Source organism: Trematomus bernacchii, unplaced genomic scaffold (genome assembly GCF_902827165.1).
Source record: "Trematomus bernacchii unplaced genomic scaffold, fTreBer1.1, whole genome shotgun sequence".
NCBI lineage: Eukaryota > Metazoa > Chordata > Actinopteri > Perciformes > Nototheniidae > Trematomus > Trematomus bernacchii.
Window position 1 is genome coordinate 2,361,915 of NW_022987648.1, and position 24,384 is coordinate 2,386,298.

At 38.8% G+C, this 24,384-nt stretch overlaps 1 protein-coding gene across 1 annotated transcript in view; it reads left to right on the forward strand.

Annotated features, from left to right (window-relative positions):
- LOC117485845 (inactive dipeptidyl peptidase 10-like) overlaps positions 1 to 24,384 on the forward strand; it is a 96,866-nt gene that overhangs the window by 12,337 nt on the left and 60,145 nt on the right. The window contains exons 2-5 of the mRNA XM_034134552.1: positions 1,987 to 2,098; positions 4,074 to 4,169; positions 16,582 to 16,676; positions 17,029 to 17,103. Coding sequence (XP_033990443.1) covers positions 1,987 to 2,098; positions 4,074 to 4,169; positions 16,582 to 16,676; positions 17,029 to 17,103 — 378 coding nt within the window. The remainder of the gene's footprint in view (positions 1 to 1,986; positions 2,099 to 4,073; positions 4,170 to 16,581; positions 16,677 to 17,028; positions 17,104 to 24,384) is intronic.

Below are 24,384 nucleotides of genomic sequence, written 5' to 3' on the forward strand. Positions count from 1 at the left end.
AGGGGAGGCAACTATTTTAAATAACTATAGGCCAATCTCTAAATTGTCAGTTCTGGCTAAGGTTCTTGAACGCCTAGTGAGTGAACAAGTAAAGGAGTTTTTATGTAAAATGACATCCTGTCTAAACATCAGTCAGGCTTCAGAAAGCAACATAGCACCATCACTGCCACAATGAAAGTGGTGAATGACATTACAAGTATTTTAGATAAAAAGCAGAGTTGTGCAGCTCTATTTATTGACCTTTCAAAAGCGTTTGACACCGTCGATCATCGCATCTTAAAGCAGAGGCTACTCAGTATTGGCATATCCAGCCATGCAGTGGGGTGGTTTGTGAACTACCTCTCTGAAAGGTCCCAATGTGTTCACTTTGATGGGCTGTCTTCTGAGTGGTTGAACATTGCTAATGGTGTTCCTCAAGGTTCTGTTTTAGGTCCACTTTTATTCTCCATCTACATCAATAGTTTAGGTGAAAATGTGGATGAAGCTACTTTACATTTTTATGCGGATGATACCGTGATGTACTGTGCAGGTCCCTCCATTAAGGAGGCGGTTGTTAAATTACAGGCTGTTTTTAACATTATTCAGACTCAGCTCGTTGAGCTTAAGCTTCTTTTAAATGTTGAGAAAACCAAGGTAATGCTCTTTTCTAAAGCTAAAAAGACTCCAGAGACTGCTTTGGATATTGTTACTATGCAAGGACAAGTACTCGAAGTGGTTACCTGTTGTGTGATGATTGTCTTACTTTTAAACTTCAGGTCAATAACCTGCTTAAAAAGCTGAGGGTTAGACTAGGTTTCTTTTTTAGAAACAAGTCCTGTTTCTCTTTTGAAGCCAGGAAAAGGCTAGTCACTGTGACCTTTTGACCTGTGCTGGACTATGGTGATTTGATATATATGAATGCACCTGCCCATTGCCTGGAAAGGTTAGATGCCGCCTATCACAGTGCTCTGAGATTTGTTACTAACTGTAAAGCACTTACTCATCACTGTACCCTGTATGCCAAGGCAGGTCTTCCTTCACTTACTGTACGGAGGCTCAGTCATTGGTACATATTCATCTATAAAGCCATGCTGGGTAAACTACCGACTTATATCTGCTCTTTGATCTCACAGAGAGTGGCAAGTAGCTATTGCCTGAGATCCCAGGATGTGTTCTTATTACATGTGCCAAGTGCTAGGACTGTTTTAGGTACTAAAGCTTTTATGTGCGCTGCTCCTCTAGCTTGGAACACTATGCAAAAAAAATTGAAACTGAGCATTTTGATTCCCTTGCATCATTTTAAAGCACGGCTGGATTAAATGTTATTAGATACCTGTCATTGTGAATAGGTTGCTAATTTATACCCCTGTAATTATGTTGCGATGTCCTTTTTGTTTTCTGTTGTTTTTATGTGTAACCAATATACCGTAGGTCTCCCTTGAAAAAGAGATCGTTGATCTCAATGGGATTTTTCACCTGGTTAAATAAAGGCTACAAACAAACAAATACACCCAAATGACCCCAGAGGTGGTTATTTTTCTTCTAAACCTCTCTAAAAAGGTCAAATTTAACTTGTTTTGCATCAATCTTGATACAGGGTATATGTTATAGTTTGGATTCCTAATGCTTTTAGTCTACTATCCCATCATGCAAGGGTGGTTTTCACTATAAGTAATGGTTTTTCTTTAGACGGAAACTATAATTTACATTTTTTTACTATGTTCAATCTGAATTTACTTTAAAATAAAAACATCTATATTGATTCTAACTTGTCTACATCCAAGTCACAGGTTTATCATTGCTTTGAGAAAAAAGATTATTAATTTACCCCTTTTAGAAGTGAAGATATAGTCATTTGTTCTGGGCACGTCATTTTCGAGTCTGAGACCTGAAAAACAGGTTTGGGGTTTAACAGGTTAAAACCCTCCAAATGCATTATTTTGTATTTTTGCATTATTAATATATGATTCAACAGTATTGACATGCTTTGTTCCCCTTGCTGTGTAGGACACAGGGCCGATCGGGTCAGATAAGAACTGGAAGGGCATCGGGATCTCTCTGCTGGTCATCGCGGGGGTGCTCTCTCTCATCGGGCTCTCCATCGTTCTGCTGTCTAATGGTGAGGCTCCCTGCACACCCATCACTCACAGTGCAGAGCAAAAAGCTTTTTATTCCAGTCAAAATTAAGCTTTGGCCATTTGCAGTAGAGCTACTTACAGTGGAGGAAATAAGTATTTGATCCCCTGCAGATTTTGTAAGTTTGCCCACTTACAAATAAATTGACAGTCTATAATTGTAATGGTAGGTTTATATAAACAGTGAAAGTAAGAATATCAAAAAGAAAATCCAGAAATTGACATTATATAAAAGATAAACATTTATTTGCATTTAACTGTGGGAAATAAGTATTTGATCCCCTTGCAACAAACAAGGATTCTGGCTCCCACAGACCGGTTATATGAGTCCTTTTCCTTTAAAAAAGTACTCCTAATATCAACTTGTTACCTGTATAAAAAACACCTGTCCACATAATCAATCAATCAGATTCCAACTTCTCCACCATGGGCAAGACTAAAGAGCTGTCTAAGGACCTCAGGGACAAGACTGTAGACCTGCACAAGGCTGGCATTGGCTACAAGACCATCAGAAAGCAGCTTGGTGAGAAGGAGACAACTGTTGGTGCCATTATTCAGAAGAATAATGTGTGTGTTTCTAAATGGAAGAAAAAGAAAATGACAATCAGTCGCCCTCTGTCTGGCGATGATCATCATCGTCAAGCACGGAGGTGGAAACATTATGCTTTGGGGTTGTTTCTCTGCTGACAGGAGGGGGACAGGACCACTTCCCTGCATCGAGGAGAGGATGTACGGGGCCATGTACCATAACATCTTGGCCGATAGCCTCCTTCCCTCAGCCAGGACACTGAAAATTGATGGGTCTTCCAGCTGGAAAATGATCCTGAACATAAGGCCAGGGCAACACAGGAGTAGCTAAAGAAGAAGAACATTTAGGTGATGGAGGGGCCTAGCCAGTCTCCAGACCTTAATCCCATAGAAAATCTGTGGAGGGAGCTGAAGCTTCCAGATGCCAAGCACCAGCCTCAAAACCTTAAGGGTTTGGAGAGGATCTTCAGAGAGGAGTGGACCAAAATCCTTCCTGAGAAGTGCACAAACCTGGAGACCAGCTACAAGAAGCGTCTGACCTCTGTCTGTCCAACAAGGGTTTCTCCACCAAGTACTAACACATGTTTTGCAAGGGGATCAAATGCTTATTTCCTCCACTGTATCTTAAGAAATGTTACCTCATCCATTCACTGTTCATCACTTGTCATTTTGTGTGTGCTTATATATAAAAACATTTGAAAACATCTGTGTTTTTGATATAGCTTGGGATTTTGTAGAACGTTTGTAGCTGCATTTTAAGCGTTAATATAAAACTTAAAGGTCCCATGTTTTGGCCATTTCTACTGATCATAATTCCATTGTTGAGGTCTACTAGAATAGATTTACATTGTTCAATGTTCCAAACTCACATTGGTTTCTCATACAGCATCTCTGTATAATATGTGTGTTCACTCTCTGTCCTACACGCCTTGTTGGAGCTCCTGCCCCCCCTCCCTATGAGCTCACTGTGCTCTGATTGGTCAGCTCGCCCACTCTGTTCTGATTAGTCAACCACAGCTAAACATCAGTGTTTATGTTTTACAATGGCATTTGATAGCAACCAGAAAATGACACCAGTAATGACAAACAGATGAGAATGCTGCGTGGGGTCTGGGTGCCGTGTTGGCAGGACGTTGCGGGTCTCGCTGGTCGCCCTGTGGGGCTCGAGGAGCGGACAGTGTGAGGAGGATTACTGGTGTCGTTTCCTGGTTGCTGCATGGGGTCTGCGTGCCATGTTAGCGGGACATTGCTGAGCTCAGCCTGAGCTCCGCGGTGTCCCGCTGGCATGGCACTTGGTCTATATCAAGCATCCAGGGAAACACAGCGGGAAATCCACCTCACACTGTCTGCTCCGGGGGCCTTGTGAGCTCCGCCTTTTTTTATTTTTAGGGATAATTCATTGTTTATACTATTATTTTTTTTCTCCTGTAGATGATGCTGGTAAACCTTTTGGTTCAGAGCTGACACTGGATGACCTGTTTCAAAGAGACTTCCAGTTACATGATCCTGATGCCAAGTGGATCAGTGGTAAGTTGTCACAGAGCTGAATAAAAACAGCTGCTGACACTGCAAATAACTGTAGGAAGTTGTAGCATGTGGTTGGTTCTGCTATTGCACACATTTTCTCAATATTTTTTTCCTGCAATATCTGCAACCTCTAAACTACGGAGCCCCCTAGGGGACAAAAATTGGTTGAAAAAAACTAAATATATGTTTTGCAAAACTTTTCATTTAGCTCAATGTACTTCCGGGTCTGTTCGGCAACACAGAAACCACAACAATGGAGCGGTTCATCGATTTTTACTTTGAGCTTGGCCTAAAATATAAAGATATAACATCAGTGCTTGGCAATAGGCAAGGGTTTCACATAAGTGAAAGACACCTCAAGGGAACACTCAGAGCGAGGGGACATGCACGTCAATAACTCATGAACAACATGACTTTACAATCATAGCAAGGTAGACAACGAGCTACAGAGTCGTTTTTATCAGAACAGGGCTGTAGTTTGGACAACCCTGATGTAGTATGAGCAGCAATGTACTAGTGATGTGTGAAAGGGGTTTGGTTGCACTACATTGTAAAATGTCAAAATAATTTAAAATAGTTTGAAATAAAAAAGCCTGACCAATATTTAAAAGCAATATGTATTCAAAATAAGTGTTATACTGTAACAACAACATAACCATTGATGTGTTACGAGATTTTGGTAGCACTACATCTTAAAAAAATGAAGTTATTGAATTTTTCTATGAGTAAATATTTTCGGCGTTGCAGTTTGTAGACGGTCCCTAAGCAGTCCTCTCTCCTCCAGCTGCACATTGTGACCAATTCTTGATGTGAAGCTCGGATGACGGCGCATATCGAACTGTACTGATAAAAACGACTCTGTAGCTCATTGTCTACCTTGCTATGATTGTAAAGTCATGTTGTTTGTATTTTTACAACATTATGTTCATGAGTTATTGATCCGCAAAATTCGAATCTGTCAATAACTCAGCTCAGAGTATGCTTTGCGACGTGCATGTCCCCTCACTCTGAGTGTTCTCTTGAGGTGTCTTTCACTTACAGTATGTGAAACCCATGCCTATTGCCAAGCACTGATGTTATATCTTTATATTTTAGGCCAAGCTCAAAGTAAAAATCGATGAACCGCTCCATTGTTGTGGTTTCTGTGTTGCCGAACTGACCAGGAAGTACATTGAGCTAAATTAAAAGTTTTGCGAGATCTCGCAAAACTTTTTTTTTTTTCTTCTCCATGTCCCCTAGGGGGCTCCGTACTAAACTCCACAGCTGTTATAACTGTGGAGGTATAAAGAATTGTGGAAGACTGCAGTTATGGTTAATAAACTTGAATTAAGATGAATGTTGATGTGACTCAAAGGTATGGTCAAGTTAGAGTGGACTGGAACTGGGCCTTGCGTTGTCATCCATTTATTGTTGATGGGCCGTCATTTACAAAATGAACATCAAACTGTATTAAAGGAAACTTGAAAGTAGCAGTTGAGGCCATAAACTGATGTTTACAATGTTTACTGAAATAATAAATCAAGTGACCTATAAGTCATTTTGTAGAGAGTGAATGCGTTGAGTTCACTTTCCAGGTCCAACAGGGAGCTCAACCCTGCAAGGGTTTGCTGCTGCTTTAGATGTATAAAAAAAAAAGAAGAACAAGACGAAGAATATTAACAAGAATATTACATTCTTGTCAGGGACGTGACAGAAATACTTGGACTCAAATGCAACGATTCGAGACAAAGGTAAAAAACAAAAATTATTTATTTGAAAACTCAACGTGGCAAAGGCAAAATGCAAAAAAAAAAGACAAAACAAACTTGTCTCTGGAAAAAAACACAACAAAAGGTTCCTGTCATGAATAATGCTGGCTTTCTTAGCATATCATCGAACAAGACAAACTGGCACAGGACAAAGGGAGACGAGGACTATATACAAGAGGTAAGGGGACACAGGTGGCAACAATCAAGGGAGGGGCTGACAATCTCACAGGCGGGAAAACACACCAATGACAGGAAGTAAAGGGCTTTGAAACGAGAAGGAAAGGTAAGTACAAAATAAAACAGACAGTGTCTCCGTCCATCCAATTACATTTCTGGCTATATTGTTTTTCCTTAATAAGTTATTAAGGGAAATGTATAATGACTGGATTTGTTTGTCATTTCTGCACCATCGTTTTAGAATTGTACTTCACTCTGTTTCTTATCAGGGAACCACATTTTAAAATCCATTTATAACTGCTTAGTCAGCGGTGTATAACAACAAACAGGTTTTTGTTTGGATTCTCTAATGTTTTACATGTAACTAGTAATTGATCATCGATGTTTACTGAAAACATCGATGGAAAACAACAGGAAATGAAAACCTGTAAGGGAAGCTTTGTGAGATGTTTGTGTCACTATCTGTTGTCTATTTCTGCACCATGAATAACAAGGATCACTTTTCTGGAATAAATGCTCCTGCTCTTTGATCTGATGAATGGTTGAAGTTGGGCTGCAGGATTGGTGTTTTCAGGACTGACAGGATTGTTGCTCTCGTTCATTCTCAGCTCTCCACTTCTGAAAGCCTGACCTTGAAAATGTACCTTTTCCTCTGAAATGCTGCCTGCACTGTAAAAAAAAATTATCGTAAAAAAACGGTCAAACGGTTTTGTTTGGCAGCAGCGGCTGCCAAACAAAAACCATTAAATTAAAGTAAAATACTTTAACTGAAATAAAGTGCAAAAGCAATTAATTTACGGGAATTGTACTTAAAGATTTTACAGGAAAACACTGTAATTTTACAGATTTATCTGCTGTTTTTACAGTCAATAACCTTTAATAAAAGTACAGCTCTAAAACTTCTATGGGGAAATACTGTAATTTTACAGATTAATCCTCTCTTTTTAAAATCAATAACCTTTAATAAAAGTACAGCACTAATACTTCTACGGGCAAACAAAACGTTAAAAAACGGTCAAATGACTGGCAGAAGAAAGTGCAAAAACAATTGAAAAGAAAGGAAACATCTGTAATGTTACAGATGTTTCCTCTCTTTTCAAAATCCATTGTCTTAAAATGTTACATTCAAATACCTTAAATAAAGCTCTGATGATAAAAACTGTTTTTTACAATTTTTTTTTATTAGATTTGTATGATCAAACATTAAAATAAATACAGAACCTAAAGTTCTACAGGGAGAATACTGTTATTTTACAGCTTTTTTCTAACATTTTCCAATTAAATACGTTCAATAAAATGACAGCACAAAATGTTCTGTAGGGAACAATTACTCTGAAAACTTAAAATATAAAAATATTTGTGGAATTATACAACCATTAATGAATACAGCATTTAATGTATAAACATGTACTTATAAACAGTAGAAACAAAAAGTAAGTTTAATTTTTTAAGATTACTTTGAAACATTCTCAACTGAAAATAACAGAAATTACAAAATGGCGACATATATTCACATTGTCCATTTGAAGGAGCAGTGTGCAGGATTTAGTACGTCTAACAATGGGGATGTAGGTTCCAACCAATGGATAACTTGTTCAGTCACCCTCCTATCCCAAGTTTGTAGAAGAATGTATATTGGCTGGAAAAGAGTTGAGGCCCAATCATGTTTCCCAGCCCATTCTGCGCTACTGTAGACGTGGCAGTGCAACCTAGAGGACAAAAAGACAAAAATTAGTAAACCATAATGATGGATGTTATTATTAGCAGCTGCCTATAGATCCCCTATCTTGTATGATGGACCTTTGAAGCAGGGTTGGAAACTTAAACACACACACACACTATTGATTGTAAAACAGTTCTTGAGAGCATCCCAAGGGAATTGATCCTATGCTAAGCCCCTTCCAGAACACCAACTTTCTATTACCTTAGAAACTACACATGTCTCACATGCATTTTGAACAAAAGTGAGGTCATTAGGCAGTTAGAGCAAACACCTTTTTGTTTGATAGTTCTCCTAAGAATGTTGGCGACATCAAAACAAACAGCAATGACTCTCCTTGCAGAGAATACAGTCATATACAGTTCAAGGTGCTCTTTTTCACAGCAGTCGATTGGACTTGTCAACGAAAGAAAAGTACACGTGTTACTAGAAATACTAGCGGTGGCTTTTCTTTATTCAAAGTTTCTGAGTTAGACTGGTGGTAAATAAGCATGCACAACACCTGGAATTTAAAAAGCAAAGCAAAAAAGGGTAATTGTTGTTATTTGGGATTATAGATTTTCTTGACACGAATAGAAGGTTTGAAAAGTCAAGCCAATTCTTAAGTGCTTTAAACCTGCACTTTGTATAGAAGTCTATACAAATATTACTTTTCTCGCTAGATTTAAAGCTACAGTAAATGTTCCAAATTACTTACCGGTCTCAATCGCTAGTTTAAAGTGTCCTTTAAGAAAGCATGATGTTCTTTTTGTAAAATGTGTATTGACCAGATGCTACCATGGCTATGTCTGATCATGGTGCTGTCTGTATTTTGATCTTGTTAATTCTGTAAAAAACAAGATGACGATGGCCATAATACTAAACTCTAAGCTCTAAAACCAAGGTCTACAACCAATGCGCCACACCCACTTTTCATATTCAGGTAATTGCAGCAGATAATTATCCAATTAATTATATATTCATATTCTTTGTTTAAATATTAATAAATAAATAAATAAATATTTAAATGTCACGGTAGTCAATGTTCTGACCCTTGTCGATTGCATAGAGCTAAGAAAGTGCAGCAGAGTGCACAGTCAACCAGAGTTACAGTAAGTCATGTTCCTATTATCTCTTGTAAGATTCTTCTTTGTGCTTGTGCATTTAGCTTCTCTAATCACACTAAGAGCCGTTTCAGTGACGGAGCATTCAGTGAGGCATAAAATGACAGGCAAAAAACTGATATAAAAAGCTGCTGCCCTGAAAAGGATATTAATGCACCTCTTAATAGCTCGATTATATATATGATTACCAGTATAAAACCGTCCTGAAGAATATCCGTTTTTTACCTTTTAAAAAGTGTGGGAACACATGACATAAACATGACATACACCTGTTCATAAATATCAGTAATCTGCCATATTTCAAAATGCTCGCTAGCTTCAAGAAAGATGATCCTCCTGCGTGATCAATAGTATTATTCCTTTTTTTTAAGGACTCTGATTTTCTTGTAGATCTTGTTCAGATGATTGATCCTCATAAAATATAATGATGCAGCATTAAGGGAAACAATGATATCAAGACTTAACCTCACATTTCCTGAAACTTCATCTGTTTTCTTCACACAGCGAGGTTTAGTTCATGGGAAAGAGGCGGGTTGTATGAGTTTGGTAACAGCATCATCTAATGGGAGATTTCCTTTAATTCTTATTCTTTCAAAGCAGTGGTAAATCCTGGGATGGCTGAGTCTCTGTTAATCACATCTGAGATTGCATGTCACCTTTATACCCGGGGGCTTCATAGATGGAACTGTTGTCAACTCAGGAGGACAGTAGCCCCATTTTCCAATTACTTCAGCTGTAAAATGTTTTGTATAACCATTGATTTGATACATGCGCTGCATATAAATTATGCAGAGAGGACTGGGTTTTGTTTCACCGTGGGTACAGTTCCTAAATGACAACAGTCCTTTTGAGGATTTCTTGGCCTGTTGAATACAAGCAATCCATATCCCTTTCATATTTATTTTCCTGTCATTATACCCAATCGTGTTTGGAGTGTTTGCTAGTCTATAGCCCTCTCTGCCTCTGAGCTTATTCGTTGACATTTACATGAGATGGGGACCTTGAAATTATTTAGATCTGTCAAATGCGTTAATGGAATTCAGGCCTCCCTGGACTGGAGTGTTGGTTTGAGATCACACTGGAGTTATTGCAGGCTCTCCTGTCATTTTTTCCACTGTGGAGAGTTGAAGTGTAGTCTCATTGAGCCGAGATGTCTGAGACACATCCTCCTTAATACGTATTTTCTGTTGTTGTTATTTCTTGTCTCTTGTCCAACGCTCCTCTCAGGGGCACCAAGTCCTTGTGTTTATGGCCCAAGTCCTTGTGTTTCTGGCCCAGTAGAAATGTAAGTCAGTAGGTTCGGGATAATGTGCAGCAATGTGGTCATTTTTGAAAAAGAACACCGACAGGGCAACCAGGATCCCAAAGCGAAGTGTCTTGATACATTATCCCATTTATTACACGGCTACATACCAAATAAACCAAAGGCATGACTCACAATATTGATTTAAAATGATCGTCTTGCTTCTACTAAGAAAACAGAGTCTGTTCCACTGCGTACCAACGACCGAAACTGCAGAAACAGCAACGTATCTTAAAATAACAGCAGCACTGATCGAGGTTTCCTGTAACTGTCCAAGTCTGTCCACAGTTTATTTCCAGTAACCGGTCTGTAAACACTGCAGAGCCCATAGTGTGTTCCTGTTCCCGCCCCGGACACACAAGCACACTGTTTGATTGGTTAGTGCTTGTACTGGTCAAATGTACTTATTGTAAGTCGCTTTGGATAAAAGCGTCAGCTAAATGCAATGTAATGTACTTGCATATGATTTGATTGGCTGGCGCTTCCGTCGACGCTTGAAAAGTTGAACTTTTCTCAACTTTCGAAGCGAGCAACAGAGGCAAAGCGATGCGACGGAACCACAATGCAGTTCGGCAAAGCGTGACGTCACCCCATTGAAAGTGAATGGGAAGGGTCTCCGTTGAAGCACGCAACGCTGCCGTGTGGACGTACCGTTAGTGTTTACTTCCTGTCTGTAGCCCATATCGTGTTCCTGTTAGTGTTTACTTCCTGTCTGTAGCCCATACCGTGTTCCTGTTAGTGTTCAATTCCTGTTGGTCTTTTTCTGCTGTTCCCTTTAATGTTTACTTCCTGTCTGTCTTCTTCTGTTGATTTCTCTGACATCCAGCGCTCTGTCCTTCAAACTCTCTCCTTCTCTTTCGCTCTTTTTTAAAAATCTTTACTGGGGACAGTTTAGTCATCATGAATCCAAAGTTATGTGCTCTCCACAAATAAAAAAATGAATATTCAGAAAGTATTCCATGTTTTTTTTATGATGGATGAAAACGAACATTTGTTGTCAAATTGACCGTACATCCTTCTGCAGATTTATATAACTGCACAAACTGTAGTCCCCTCAGTCAGAGCAAAAAGCAGCAGCTGGCTTAAAATAGCAAACCTCTAGAATGTCCAACGTGACCAATCACAATTTTGTTTTCCTCGAAGCTTTGTAATAAACAATAATAATGCATCTTCTCTTTACTGTACAATCAGAACAGCTCACTGTCTGCTCAGCAGGAGCAGCTGCAGACCTTGGTACACTTACTTTGAAGCTTTGTGTTGGTTAATTTACTCATGTCATGTAAAGTTATCAGGTTCATGTGATATTTTTCATGTTTACTTATTTGTCCATGTTTAGATGTATGTTTAGTCATGTCTCATTGTTCACTTGTTAAGTTACAGTCACTCATGTCTAGTCTCGTCATTCACTGTCTGTCATTGCACTTCCTGTTTTATTTTGTACTTACCTTTCCTTCTCGTTTCAAAGCCCTTTACTTCCTGCCATTGTGTGTTTTCCCGCCTGTGAGAGGGTGTTTCTCAATGTCGAGGACGCTTGCTTGGTAGCACATGTCTTCCGAGTCACTTGCTTCAGAAGCGAGGCAAGAATCCTTCCTAGCCTCGGAAAACGAAGAATTGTGGAACAGGCTAACAGGTGTGCGTCATATGCGAGGCCCCGCCTTAAATGGAGCGCGATTTCCGCCAAAGATTTGGAAATTGGTCCGTGCCCAAAGCATTGTGGGAATTTTAAGACCGCGGAGTCTACACATGTGCAGCATCGAAATTTCCCGCTACGAAGTACGCCGGCCTCGGTAGAATTCCAAGTATGCTGGACATTGGAACAGTCCTTCGGCGGCACTCAATGACGTAGTATGCTTGAAATAGTGGCTCTGGAGCAGCCTTCCTCGACATTGAGAAACACCCAGAGTCAGCCCCTCCCTTGATTCTTGCCACCTGTGTCCCATTACCTCTTTTATATTGTCCTTGTCTCCCTTTGTCTTGTGCCAGTTCATCTTGTGTCTTCAAGAGAGCCATAAGGCTTGTTTGAGATGAGCTGCGGCTCGCCTCGAAAGTAGACGAGAATAGCCGATTGCAGCCCGGGGAGGTCTCAAAAAGACGGTGGTCTACCTATGCTGTAAAATGTATTATCTCTTTGATTTAAACACGGCATCTATTGCACGTCTGTCCGTCCTGGGAGAGGGATACCTCCTCTGTTGCTCTCCCTGAGGTTTCTCACATGTTCCCCTTTAAACTGTGGGGGTTTCTCTGGAAGTGTTTCCTTGTACGATGTGAGGGTCTAAGGACAGAGGGTGTCGTATTGTCATACTGATATTCTGTACAAACTGTGAAGTCCACTGAGACAAATGTAACATTTGTGATATTGGGCTATATAAATAAACATTGATTGATTGATTGAAAAAGCTTGCCTGGAGTCGGCTTGACTCGGTTTGCATTTATAAAGAATGCACAAATGTGTTTAATCGTTAATGTCAGATATGTACTAAGTAAATACATTTGTTCCTGCTCAAGATTAGATTCAACTTTATTGTTATTGCACAGATTACAGGTACTGAGACAACGAAATGCAGTTTAGCTTCTAACCAGGAGTGCATAAAGCAGTAAAGTGAAAAGTAATGTACACAATCTACAGAATAAAATATAGAATGAATTGAATGATGAAAAAACAGTGAGGGATATGAATACACTATATACACAGTAGCCTGTGAGCAGTATGAACAGTATGAACAGTGTGTATGAATATGCTAAGATATATAAAGTATGAAAACGGTAAGCAGTGCAAGTATAGTATAACATATATAGATATTAATTTAATGATGATACACATTGTGGAACAATGATGAAAAATGTGAATGGAAGTGGCGACGTAAAACTGACACAAAACAACAACACACTTTTGCCGAGCCAATGGAGAGTTTCATCACCAGCACGGGGTAAAAACCACCAATGAGCGCTCAGCTCGAGATACCAGCGAATCGTTTCCCATCAAGCATTTAGCTTCTGCAGCTCGTGGAGAGAAACTGCTCCGCCTCGCTCTCAAGGCTGCCGGCGTCTTTGTCCCGCGAGATTTCAACATCTCATGCAGTCGAGCCTCCAGAGCAAGTCGGACAAAATGACTAACCATCATGCAACGCACTAGCAAGACGGCGGTCGCAATTGCGCAGGTCTGCGTCGGTCTCGCTCATCTCAAACAAGCCTATTGTCTTTGTTGTCTAAGTATTTGAGTCACATTTCTATCAGTATGAGTGGAGGTTTTGTTTTCTCCGTTATAATATTCATAAAGCATTCATCCATCTTAGAGGTAGACTTTATTTTGTATCTGAATATTAAAGAATGAAATATAAATAATCCATACCTTCAGAATCCTGCAGTCTGTCTGTTATTGCAGTAATGTGTTTGTCAGTTTATGTAGTCAAATGTCAAACTGCAAATGGCTTTATGAGAGTCCACTGACGCACAGGTTGTTTCCATACATAAAGGAACATTTACTGCGTTACGTACTGTATGCCTTGTCAGACATAAAGGTGCTCTTGTAAAGGTCTTCAATGACATCCACTTAAACACAGACAGTGGCAGAACTTCAGTGTTAGTATTATTAGATCTCAGTGCTGCATTTGACACTGTTGACCACAACATATTACTAGACCGACTAGAAAACTGGGTGGGACTTTCGGCAACAGTTCTAAATTGGTTTGAGTCCTACTTAAAGGACAGAAAAAACTTTGTTTCTATAGGTAAATACACATCTGAGTTGACAAATATGACATGTGGGGTACCTCAAGGCTCCATCTTGGGGCCTCTTCTCTTTAACATCTACATGCTACCACTGGCTCAGATAATGAAAAACAACAAAATAAGTTACCATAGCTATGCGGATGACACACAAATTTACGCAACAATTTCACCAGGAGATTATGCTCCAATTCAAACACTGAGTAAGTGCATTGAACAAATCAATGACTGGATGTGTCAGAACTTTCTCCAATTAAACAAAGATAAAACTGAGGTAATGGTTTTTGGAGCCAAGGCAGAACGTATAAAAGTTAGCGCTGAGCTTCAGTCTGCAATGTTCAAAACAACAGATAAAGCCAGAAATCTAGGTGTAGTCATGGACTCTGACCTGAGTTTCAACAGTCACATTAAAACAGTTACTAAATCAGCCTACTATCACCTAAAGAACATATCTAGGATTAAAGGACTAATGTCACAGCAGGATTTGGAAAAACTTGTCCATGCTTTTATCTTCAGTAGACTCGACTACTGCAATGGTGTCTTTACAGGCCTCACTAAAAAATCTATTAGAAAGCTGCAGCTAATTCAGAACGCCGCTGCTCGAGTCCTCACTAACACTAAGAAAGTGGATCACATCACTCCTGTTCTGAAGTCTTTACACTGGCTTCCTGTGTGTCAAAGAATAGATTTCAAAATATTGTTGCTGGTTTATAAAGCTTTGAATGGTTTAGGCCCAAAATACATGTCTGACCTACTGCTAAATTATGAACCATCCAGAACCCTCAGGTCTTCAGGGACTGGTCAGCTTTCTGTCCCCAGAGTCAGAACTAAACATGGTAAAGCAGCGTTCAGTTATTATGCTCCGAATATCTGGAACAAACTCCCAGAAACCTGCAGGTCCGCTGCAACTCTTACTACTTTTAAATCCAGGCTGAAGACTTTTCTTTTTGCCGCTGCTTTTAATTGAACTATTCACATCTTAAACTGCACTGTAACTTTTAACTTTTATCCATGTATTTTTTCTTTTAATGTTTATTTTATTATCTTTCCTTTTTAATGACTGATTTTAAATGCCATTTTTAAAATGTCTTCCATTTTTGTAAAGCACTTTGAATTACCTTGTGTTGAAAGGTGCTATATAAATAAACTTGCCTTGCCTTGCCTTGCCTACCAGGAAGCTGCTTTATAAAAGCCACATCTGTCTGTAGCTTCTGAAATCGAAACACATATTTATTCAGCTCGATGCTTTCAATGACACACTCTATAGCAGGGTCAAAATAAAACACTCATACCTGTCATTCCAGAGGAGCGTGCTTGAAAAGAGTGCTCACATTAAATAATTGCTTGGTTTCTCGAGTCAAATGAACAGAAAAAGAGAAGATGTTCCACATGTTTCAGCACTAATGCAAAACACAGCTCATACAGGTGTAGGAGTGTGTGTTAGGATTATATATGTGAAGTCTCGCATCTTTACAAAGACTCTGAATGGTAAATGGACTGTATTCATGTAGCACTTTATCCAGTCTTTACAAATCCTCAAAGCGCTCTACATACTTCAGGTCATCATTCAACCAGAGCAATGTGCAGCTTTTTGCATAAGGAATCTAATTTTCACACACATTCACCCACCGCAATGCCCTCAGGAGTGAATAGGAGTCATCTTGTCCATTAAGGATACCTCAACATATCGACTGCAGGGGGTGGGATCCAACTCACAACCTTCTGATTGTTAAATGATCCATACATTTAATGTCCTGCAGTCTGTCGCTATGACAATGCTGTGGTAATACAGGTTTTTTTATCAGTATCTTGTGATCAGTTTCTGTTGGCACACGTCATATTAGAAATTGCTTCATAAAAATGAACTCACCCATGGCTTTTGTCCAAATATAGAAACACAATCCTACTGCTGCATGCCCAGTAAAATATATTAGAATTTACCGCTGCTGACCGCTCAACTATCAAACCATGATCAACCTAAAGCACACCCAATCAGATGTTTTGAGTTGACACATCAGCGGTGAGTTAAAACACATCTTTATTGAGTCTAACTTCTAACATGTGGTCCAGTTTCTAGCAATGGTCAGTGCTTTTCAATTATATGCAAATTATATCAAGTGGCCATGTAAATAATTCAAACTTTGAGCACCACATGACAGCAAATCCATTTCGCTGCGGTTGCCAAGGCAACAAGTGTACTATTGTGAATAGGTGAATGCATTCACGTCTGCTTATCATGTAGAGACAGCCTTACTGTGACCTCTATTGTCAACAAATATTGACATATTGACAAATATTATTCAGCAAACTGAATAATATTAACGGTAGTAGGTTTAGAAAATGCGTAGAGGACCAAAGACAAGTAATAAACTCCACCATGCTCTCACATGTGAAAAAAACATGAAAATGTACTCTTGGATCTGAAAATAGGTCTCTTTCACATTTGTCAGTGTTTTCTAAGAAAAATACTAAAAACATAATGATGAAATCTCACATGAAATGCGGTCAACCTTCATTGTTTCTTGGTTCAGGGACTGACTCTCAAAGTCTGAGCTGAATACATTTCTCAAACCCATAGAAACAACAAATCGAATAAGTGTTTGCAGTTCTCTGAGCATGCCTGTTTCTCTCTTAGATGAGGAAATCATCTTCCAGAGCTGGGATGGAGACATCATGAAAGCCAACACACAGAGCAATGAGACCCAGCTGCTGCTGAAGAACACAACGTTTGTAAGTGCTGGCCCTGTGTCTCCACTCACTAAGGATAGTACACATGTCCACTCAGGAAACTTGACAGCTTTAAACAAAAACTAAAAAAGTAAAAAATATTGAAAGACATTTTATTACGTTTTTAGATGTTTTTTTTTTTCTAGCATCACGTGTCATTGTTACCATGGCAACGTGTTAGCCGTCAGCAGGTGGTCCGAAGGTGGTTTTACACAGATCTCGTTTAGTGAGAATGTGTTAAGATTTGTTTTTAGATAATGATTGTTTGGCAGTTGTATCTCTAAAGTAGTTTCAGAAAGTTTAAAAAACTGGATTGCTGAAAACTAAAATAATGTATCTACTTTCCTTCCCATAGGCAACTTTTAAGGCCTCAACGTTTGCAGTTTCTCCAGATCTAAACTTTGTTCTTCTGGGATATGATGTCAAGCAGGTGAGCACCTCTCAATAATCTGCTTTCATATTCTGACACTGGTGTTTGGCTCGGGGCTGTTAATACTGGAGGTTTACAGTTCATGGAGATGTGACCCACATGCAGATCTCTTATCACTCAGTGAGTTTGAGCCAGCACTGATCCAGCACGAGGGCACCAGCTTCAGAGATGTGAGAAAAGACATCGGCTGTGTTCTAAATACCAAACCTATTCTATTCATTCTAATACTGACTAAGAGTTGAGTGTAAAGTTTGTTCCTAATTCAAAGTATGGGGATTTGTGTATGCCATAAATGCCCGGATGTATAAATAGGAAGGAATTTGCAAGCTTAATCCTGAACTGCCCCAAAATGCATTGCAGCCCCTCAGACTGCCAGGCAGATGATTTAATAATTAACCGTTAAATAATGAAAAAGAGGAAACTGCTGTCAGCTCAGGAGGACAGTTGCCCTATTTTGCAATTACATTTTCTATAAAATGGGTTTTGTATAAACGTTGATTTGATATATGCAGTGCATACATTCCTAAAATAATTATGAGGGATGGCAAATGATAGCTCAGAGATAAAAAACACAAGATCTCACATTAATAATGTAGGCATACTGTAGACAAAAATGTAACACTCAAATATTGATATTAGATAGATATATAGATAGATAGATAAATAGATAAGTACTTTATTGATCCCAATTTGGGAAGTGTTTGCGTTGCAGCAGCATAAAAAACAAGGCAATGTAAGAGAAATGAAGACACTAGAAATAAACAGTCCAAAATATTTCTGAAATAGAAATAAAATAGCATTAAAAAGTTAAAAAAAATGGTAACACTTTATATTAAGGTACACAAATTAACCATCAACTAGTTGTTAATTAACATGCATATTAGCAGTATATTGGCTCTTTATTAGTCATTATAAAACACTTATTAATGCCTTATTCTACATGACCATATTCTACAAGTAATAAGCCATTAGTTGAGAGTTTTTCCTCAATAACCCTCTAATTAGTGCTTATGTATTGCAAGTAAGGAAGTTGTTGTACATGAGTTTTGGTCTCAATATGCTCTGCTCAATATGGGCCTAATAAGGCAGTAGTACCACAAGAATAGTAATTCTCCCATAATAACACTTAACAAATATGATCTCTTCTTATGTAACAAGACATGAATAAATACCTAATTTTGAGTTATTTAGACAAAATTAACACTTATAGTTGAATGTCTTGTTACATAAGAATAGATCATATTTGTTAAGTGTTATTATTATTAAAAATAATCAGAATTCTGACTTTTTTTTTTCACATTCCCCCAACATCTTTTTCATGTTGCCCTAATCCTCTTCCGTAGAAAATATACATGTGGAAATACACATTTCCAACAACAAATATGATGCAGGATATTATTGTGCAAGAAATGGATTATTCAATATTAAATGGAATTTTCCTTAAAATACTATTGGAAAATATTAAAATGCCTAATAGAGGCAATGCTGATTGTGGTTTATACGGTTATATGATGGATGCAGATATGTGACAGAGTTCTTCTGAGTTTACTAAGAGTATGCAGTCGTGATGGTAATGTCATCCTTAATTGTTAGTTTAGTAGGTAGTACATGCAGTAAACACCGATCTGTTTGTGATATGAAGTATGGTGGTAATCGATTTCCAACAAAGTCATTGAGATGTTTTTTTAGAATTAAACAGGAGCAGGGTATGCAGAAGTATCATAAACAGACCTGTCCAACAGAACAGTATGTTCCATTTGTTTACATGTAACAAATATGAAGCAATCCCCAGTCACTATCACTATACCACAATGCACTTTGTTTCCAGTTGTTTATGTTTCACTTGGAATTAAGAATATATCTACTGACTGCTATACTTGAAAATGAAACGGTGAATCATAACATTAAAAAGAATGCAGTTCTTTACCTGTAACTTTTTTAATTTTTTTTTACAATTGCTCAGTTTGGTGAAGACAGTAAGCCTGGCCCCTTTAAACCCCTCTGTAAACCTAGCTGACAGGACGAATGGTTAATGTTGAGCCATGCTTATGTTTAGCATGGATCTAATACCTGGTTAGATGTACTGTATACAGTTTTAATATTAAAGAACCCTTGAATATTTACATACTAATATTGAAAAATGTGGTTCTTGTTTTTATTTGTATAAATTCATTTAGGTCTGATTAAAGGTGAAGTCAGCAAATCTGCGTAAAGTTTGTTAATATTCAAACTTAACAACCCCCCCTAGATTTATCCCCCCTAGCTCCCAATGCCTTTCTATCCAAAAAGAAAAGGTGTATTGGAGTCAAATTACAGACCCAACCTTTTAATTTCTGATCCCATCACACACACTGACATTATAGATCACATTATGCCTTATCATGAGAGCAGCATTACTTGTCACAGCAGATTAGCACAGCTAGGCTAACACCACCAGGGGGGGGGGGGGTCGGCGAATAATCGATTAATATTCGCCAGGGCTGTCCGATTTTCGAATTTGATCATGGTCAGTTTCTGGCATCCCTAGTATACATTGATGTGCAGATTTGATGATTACAAATGTATTATTCACGTAAAGTGCGAGCACTTTTGAATAACATACGTTAATATACCATTTACCAAAGTTGGGGCACCATCTCTCTAATAAGAGAGAAAATATGAGAGCATAATCTATTATTGTAGTCTCATAATCTGAAAATCGGAGTTGACTCGAGGCTGATTTACTTCACACACAAAAACACATGAACTGGTTCTTTCTAAATGACAAATGTATTAACTACTAAGAATATACAAAACTAAAGACTAACATAAGTATCACATGAATAATGTGAATGATGAATGTATGAATGGCCAGTTACACAATTAATATGAATAAATCTGATTCGTTCGAGTTGAAACTCTTAACAGCTGAGAGATTGCAGTATCATGTAAACCCTAATCTAACCTGAAATCAACAACTAAAATGAACATTACCCAAGTATACGGATCCCATTGTCTTACTGAACCGATGAGCGGGTGGTGGCGGTGCTGGATGCAGGACGGAAGACAGCGGGGGGAAGTGGGCCCGGTCTGGGCTGAGACTTCCCCCCTCGGAGCGGCACAGTTGGGCCAATTCTGCCGGTGACGTTGGACCTTGTGGCTCACGACCACGATCAAGCAGTTTTCGACCTTGGGTCGGCACATCAGAGCCCGGAAACTGGTGATGCGTTTGCGCTGTTTTCTTAAGCTCCTCAGAGCACATGGGATCGAACAGTGTAGGTTTTTTTAGCTCTGAGCCCAGCATTAGCCGAAAAGCTTATTTACAAGTTAACAGCGTTTAATAAAACAATGATACAGTGATACAATGAAATTGCAAATGGTGACTCGGCCTGAGTGCGCTCCTTCCCGTCTCCTTCATGGGTGGCTGGGAAAAGAGAAAGACTTTCTGTTGGCTTCCCATATTATCATCTGTAGTCTTCTCCTATTGGCTTAGCGTTGACGGGGGCGGGTCCAAGGCACGTCCTGTCGTTTTCTGATGTTAGTTTTACAATCTTCTAATATCTGTTGGTCATTTAACCCTTGTATGGTGTTCATATTTTTGTTACTCAGCCAGTGTTCGTGGGTCTGGTGGACCCACTGCCTTTTTGGGCTTCAATTCAACACAATCAAACTATTTGATGTTAAAATACTCAACAGATTGTTACTTCATCTCAATTACTAGCAATATAAACAACATATATGGTTCATATTTGCCCTTTTACAGTTGTTAGATCACATTAATGAATTAAAGTGCTACTTGTTTTTTTGCCCACTGACCGGCTGGTCCTGTGGCTCATCTTTTTTTTGTAACTAGCTGATGCTCAATCTCATCCTCTTCTTCAAAGTCACTGTCAGACTCAGAATTCTCCGAAATGTGATCCTCACATTCTGAAGCCTCTTCCTCTTCCTCTGTCTACATCATCATCAAATGGTTCTCTCTCTTCCAGAATCATTTGCAAGGCCATCTTGATCAGCTGTGATAAGGACCCAAACTGAAGAAGCTTTATTTATTGAGTCTTGACCCAAATGTGCAGCTTGGATAGAGTGTGAAAAAAATAAAGATTGGTTCGCGCAAAACATAATGCGGGAATGTGAAAGCAAACAGGTGTCCGTGCTTGAATTGATCAACAATGTTGCAACCTTGTGCGGGAATGGCAGGTGCAGAAACACAAAAGTCTCGCACAGACACAGACACAGACACACACACACACACACACACACACACACACACACACACACACACACACACACACACACACACACACACACACACACACACACACACACACACACACACACACACACACACACAGGGAAAAGGGAGACTAGGGAACACACTAGGACTCAGGGACACAGGTGGGGCCGTGACATCTTTGAAGTAAAGAGAGTAAATGTTAGGATGCTAAGATGTGAAGACTGAGGAACATAAGGCAGTGTACGAAAAAGCACACGTCCCACCGTCCGGGACGTGTTATTTACAATATCGGACAAGTAGATCTTTCAATTGACTTGTCCGATGGACAAGTGACTTACTTTGACCATCCGTTCGCTGTTATTGATCATTGTGGAGAGCAGGCAGACGTTTTGTTTTGTATTATAGCAGCTATCGGATGGAATCAATACATGGGCTGCACAGGTTGTCATGTCCGACTATCACAAGTAGAATCATAATGAAAAATACGCCGGTAAAATGTGCCTGTAGAAAACGGCTTATGCCACAATAGGATAGCAACAAGTAGTCAAGTTATAGTCAGTTTAGCTTCGGTTGCTATGCTAACATCACCCAATTTATACCAGAGAAACTTTCATAACAGCGTCAATTCAGACTGACACACATTCACTTATGGGGAATTGGGGATATGTATCAGCTGCTTGTGTGACAGTCGGACAGTGAATACTTTACAGCGGCCGCTGCTGTGAGTTAACGGGAGAATAAACTCCTGTGGAAGAGCAGCCAGCACTGCAGCAGTCGGTAAATGCCGCTGTAACACATTAATAAACAATGAACCACGACACTCTAGACTTATTTTTACCCTCTCAAAGAACCAGAATCGAGAACCGAAAAGAACTGGAATCGAAAAGCATAACCGGAATCGTTAAAATCCAAACGATACCCAACCCTATGTGATGCAGTAAAATCTTACCGCTCACTTACGTTAGCGGTGTCGTAAAAACCGTGGGAAAATGTAAAATACGATGCCGATCGATTTTGTATTCAGACAAGTAAATTGCCAAACTCACTTGTCAAGACAAGTACTCTCTAAAAACGTTTTCTTTGTAAGGTGGATCGGAGATAAGATGTGAGCTTTGCCGTCTCCTTTGTCCTTTTTATTCAGTATCTAACATAACACCTAAAGTATGTCTGCCCCGGTGCAACCCTGTCTCCTAAAAATTACGTTCCCACAGAACTAAACTGCCTTCTCAATTACGTTTAGCCAGAAACGTATTTTCTCACACGTTACGTTTGTTATGAACGTATCTCAAATACGTTTATTTTCTACATATCTTCTAGAAACATATTTTCTCCCACGTTACGTTTGTTATGAACGTATCTCAAATACGTTTATTTTCTACATATCTTCTAGAAACATATTTTCTCCCACACGTTACGTTTGTTATGAACGTATCTCAAATACGTTTATTTTCTACATATCTTCTAGAAACATATTTTCTCCCACGTTACGTTTGTTATGAACGTATCTCAAATACGTTTATTTTCTACATATCTTCTAGAAACATCTTTTCTCCCACGTTACGTTTGTTATGAACGTATCTTAAATACGGTTATTTTCTACATATCTTTGCCATTTATTGTCTTGCTTATAATAATGATAATAGTCATTTATAAATATCATTTTAGAGCACACATTTGAAATCGACGATCGGGCTCGATATCCTATGGTTAAATTAAAATCAGTAGGCGAGGCTGTAATTTCGCCAGCTGCGAGGCAGAAAATAATAGTTTTAACATGCCAAAAAGCTGCTGTGTCGTTTATTGCACCTCAAACACCTCAAACTTCCTCTAAGAAGAAAGGACAGAAGAGCTCTGTGGCTTCAGGCTTGATCGCCGTTCAAATGACAGCGTTGGTTTCCCCAAAAGTGGGCGGGGCTGTAAAGTGACATAGATTTGACTCTCATCTATTATTCAAAACCATTCTATTTATTCTAACGTAAATTACATGCCAGTGTTTTATCTTTTTATTTAGCGATTTGTTTCTGTTGTTTAACTGGGAATGTTTTCATGTTGAACCGGAAGTACGTCACTTCACTTTGTCTTCTTCGTCCCTTTTACGTTCCAGACAATGCATGGCTCAGCGTAACAGACTGAACAGCGACCCCAGGTGTGTCTACATTGGAATTACATCTTCATTATTGAAGGAAAAATACTTTACCTAGTGTTTGTTAACTGGGTTTTTAATGCAGTTGGCTTTTCTTAATGGTTACAATATTGCTATGAGTTATATCTGAAGCAAATTATGTTTCTGAAGATGTGTAGTCAATTCCACCCTTCAATGTAGCATAAATGTGAACTCTCATTACAGGAACAATACCGGAAACAGACGTAGGAAAGATCCTCAGCTCGCTGATTGGATGTTTTAGCCGCAATGCACGTTGGGAGATGGTGTTTATGCGATGTGAAATCCGAAAACATTTAAAAAAAAAAATAATAATACTTTATTCCGAGTGTTCTTGCTTTTCTCTTTGAAAGTCATCACATAACGGCATTGTAATACACGGTTCGGCTGCATTAAATATTACACATCTGCCGTAGTTCTTTATTTATAGAGCCATGATGAGAAGACTTCTGGACAAACTTGAAGAACTGCCGCCGAAACTGAATACGTGACGTGGATCATAAATATATCAACAATTAAACAACATCTTACATTTCTTTTCACAAAATACGTCTCCTTGCAGTATCAACACTAATTCGGCTGACTTTTATATTTGATCCAATTGGTAGATAGGTTATATTTACACCATAACGGTGCACAGCTGATATAAAAGGACTTGTAGTTTTTAAAGATATTACTGATTTTCTTTGCATTAAAGAATGTAAATACTGAGTTGAGAGAATAGTCAGGGGTTTTGGGTGATGGGAGACACATCTATGGAATCACAATTTCAATAGCTTACCATCAAATGACGGATATACCTTTCTGTCTGTGATGTTTTACAAATCAGATATTAATGTGTAGAAGTAAAACATGAGAAATAGTATAGCAATATCCTGTAAAATTATGTAAAAACATGAATAAAACT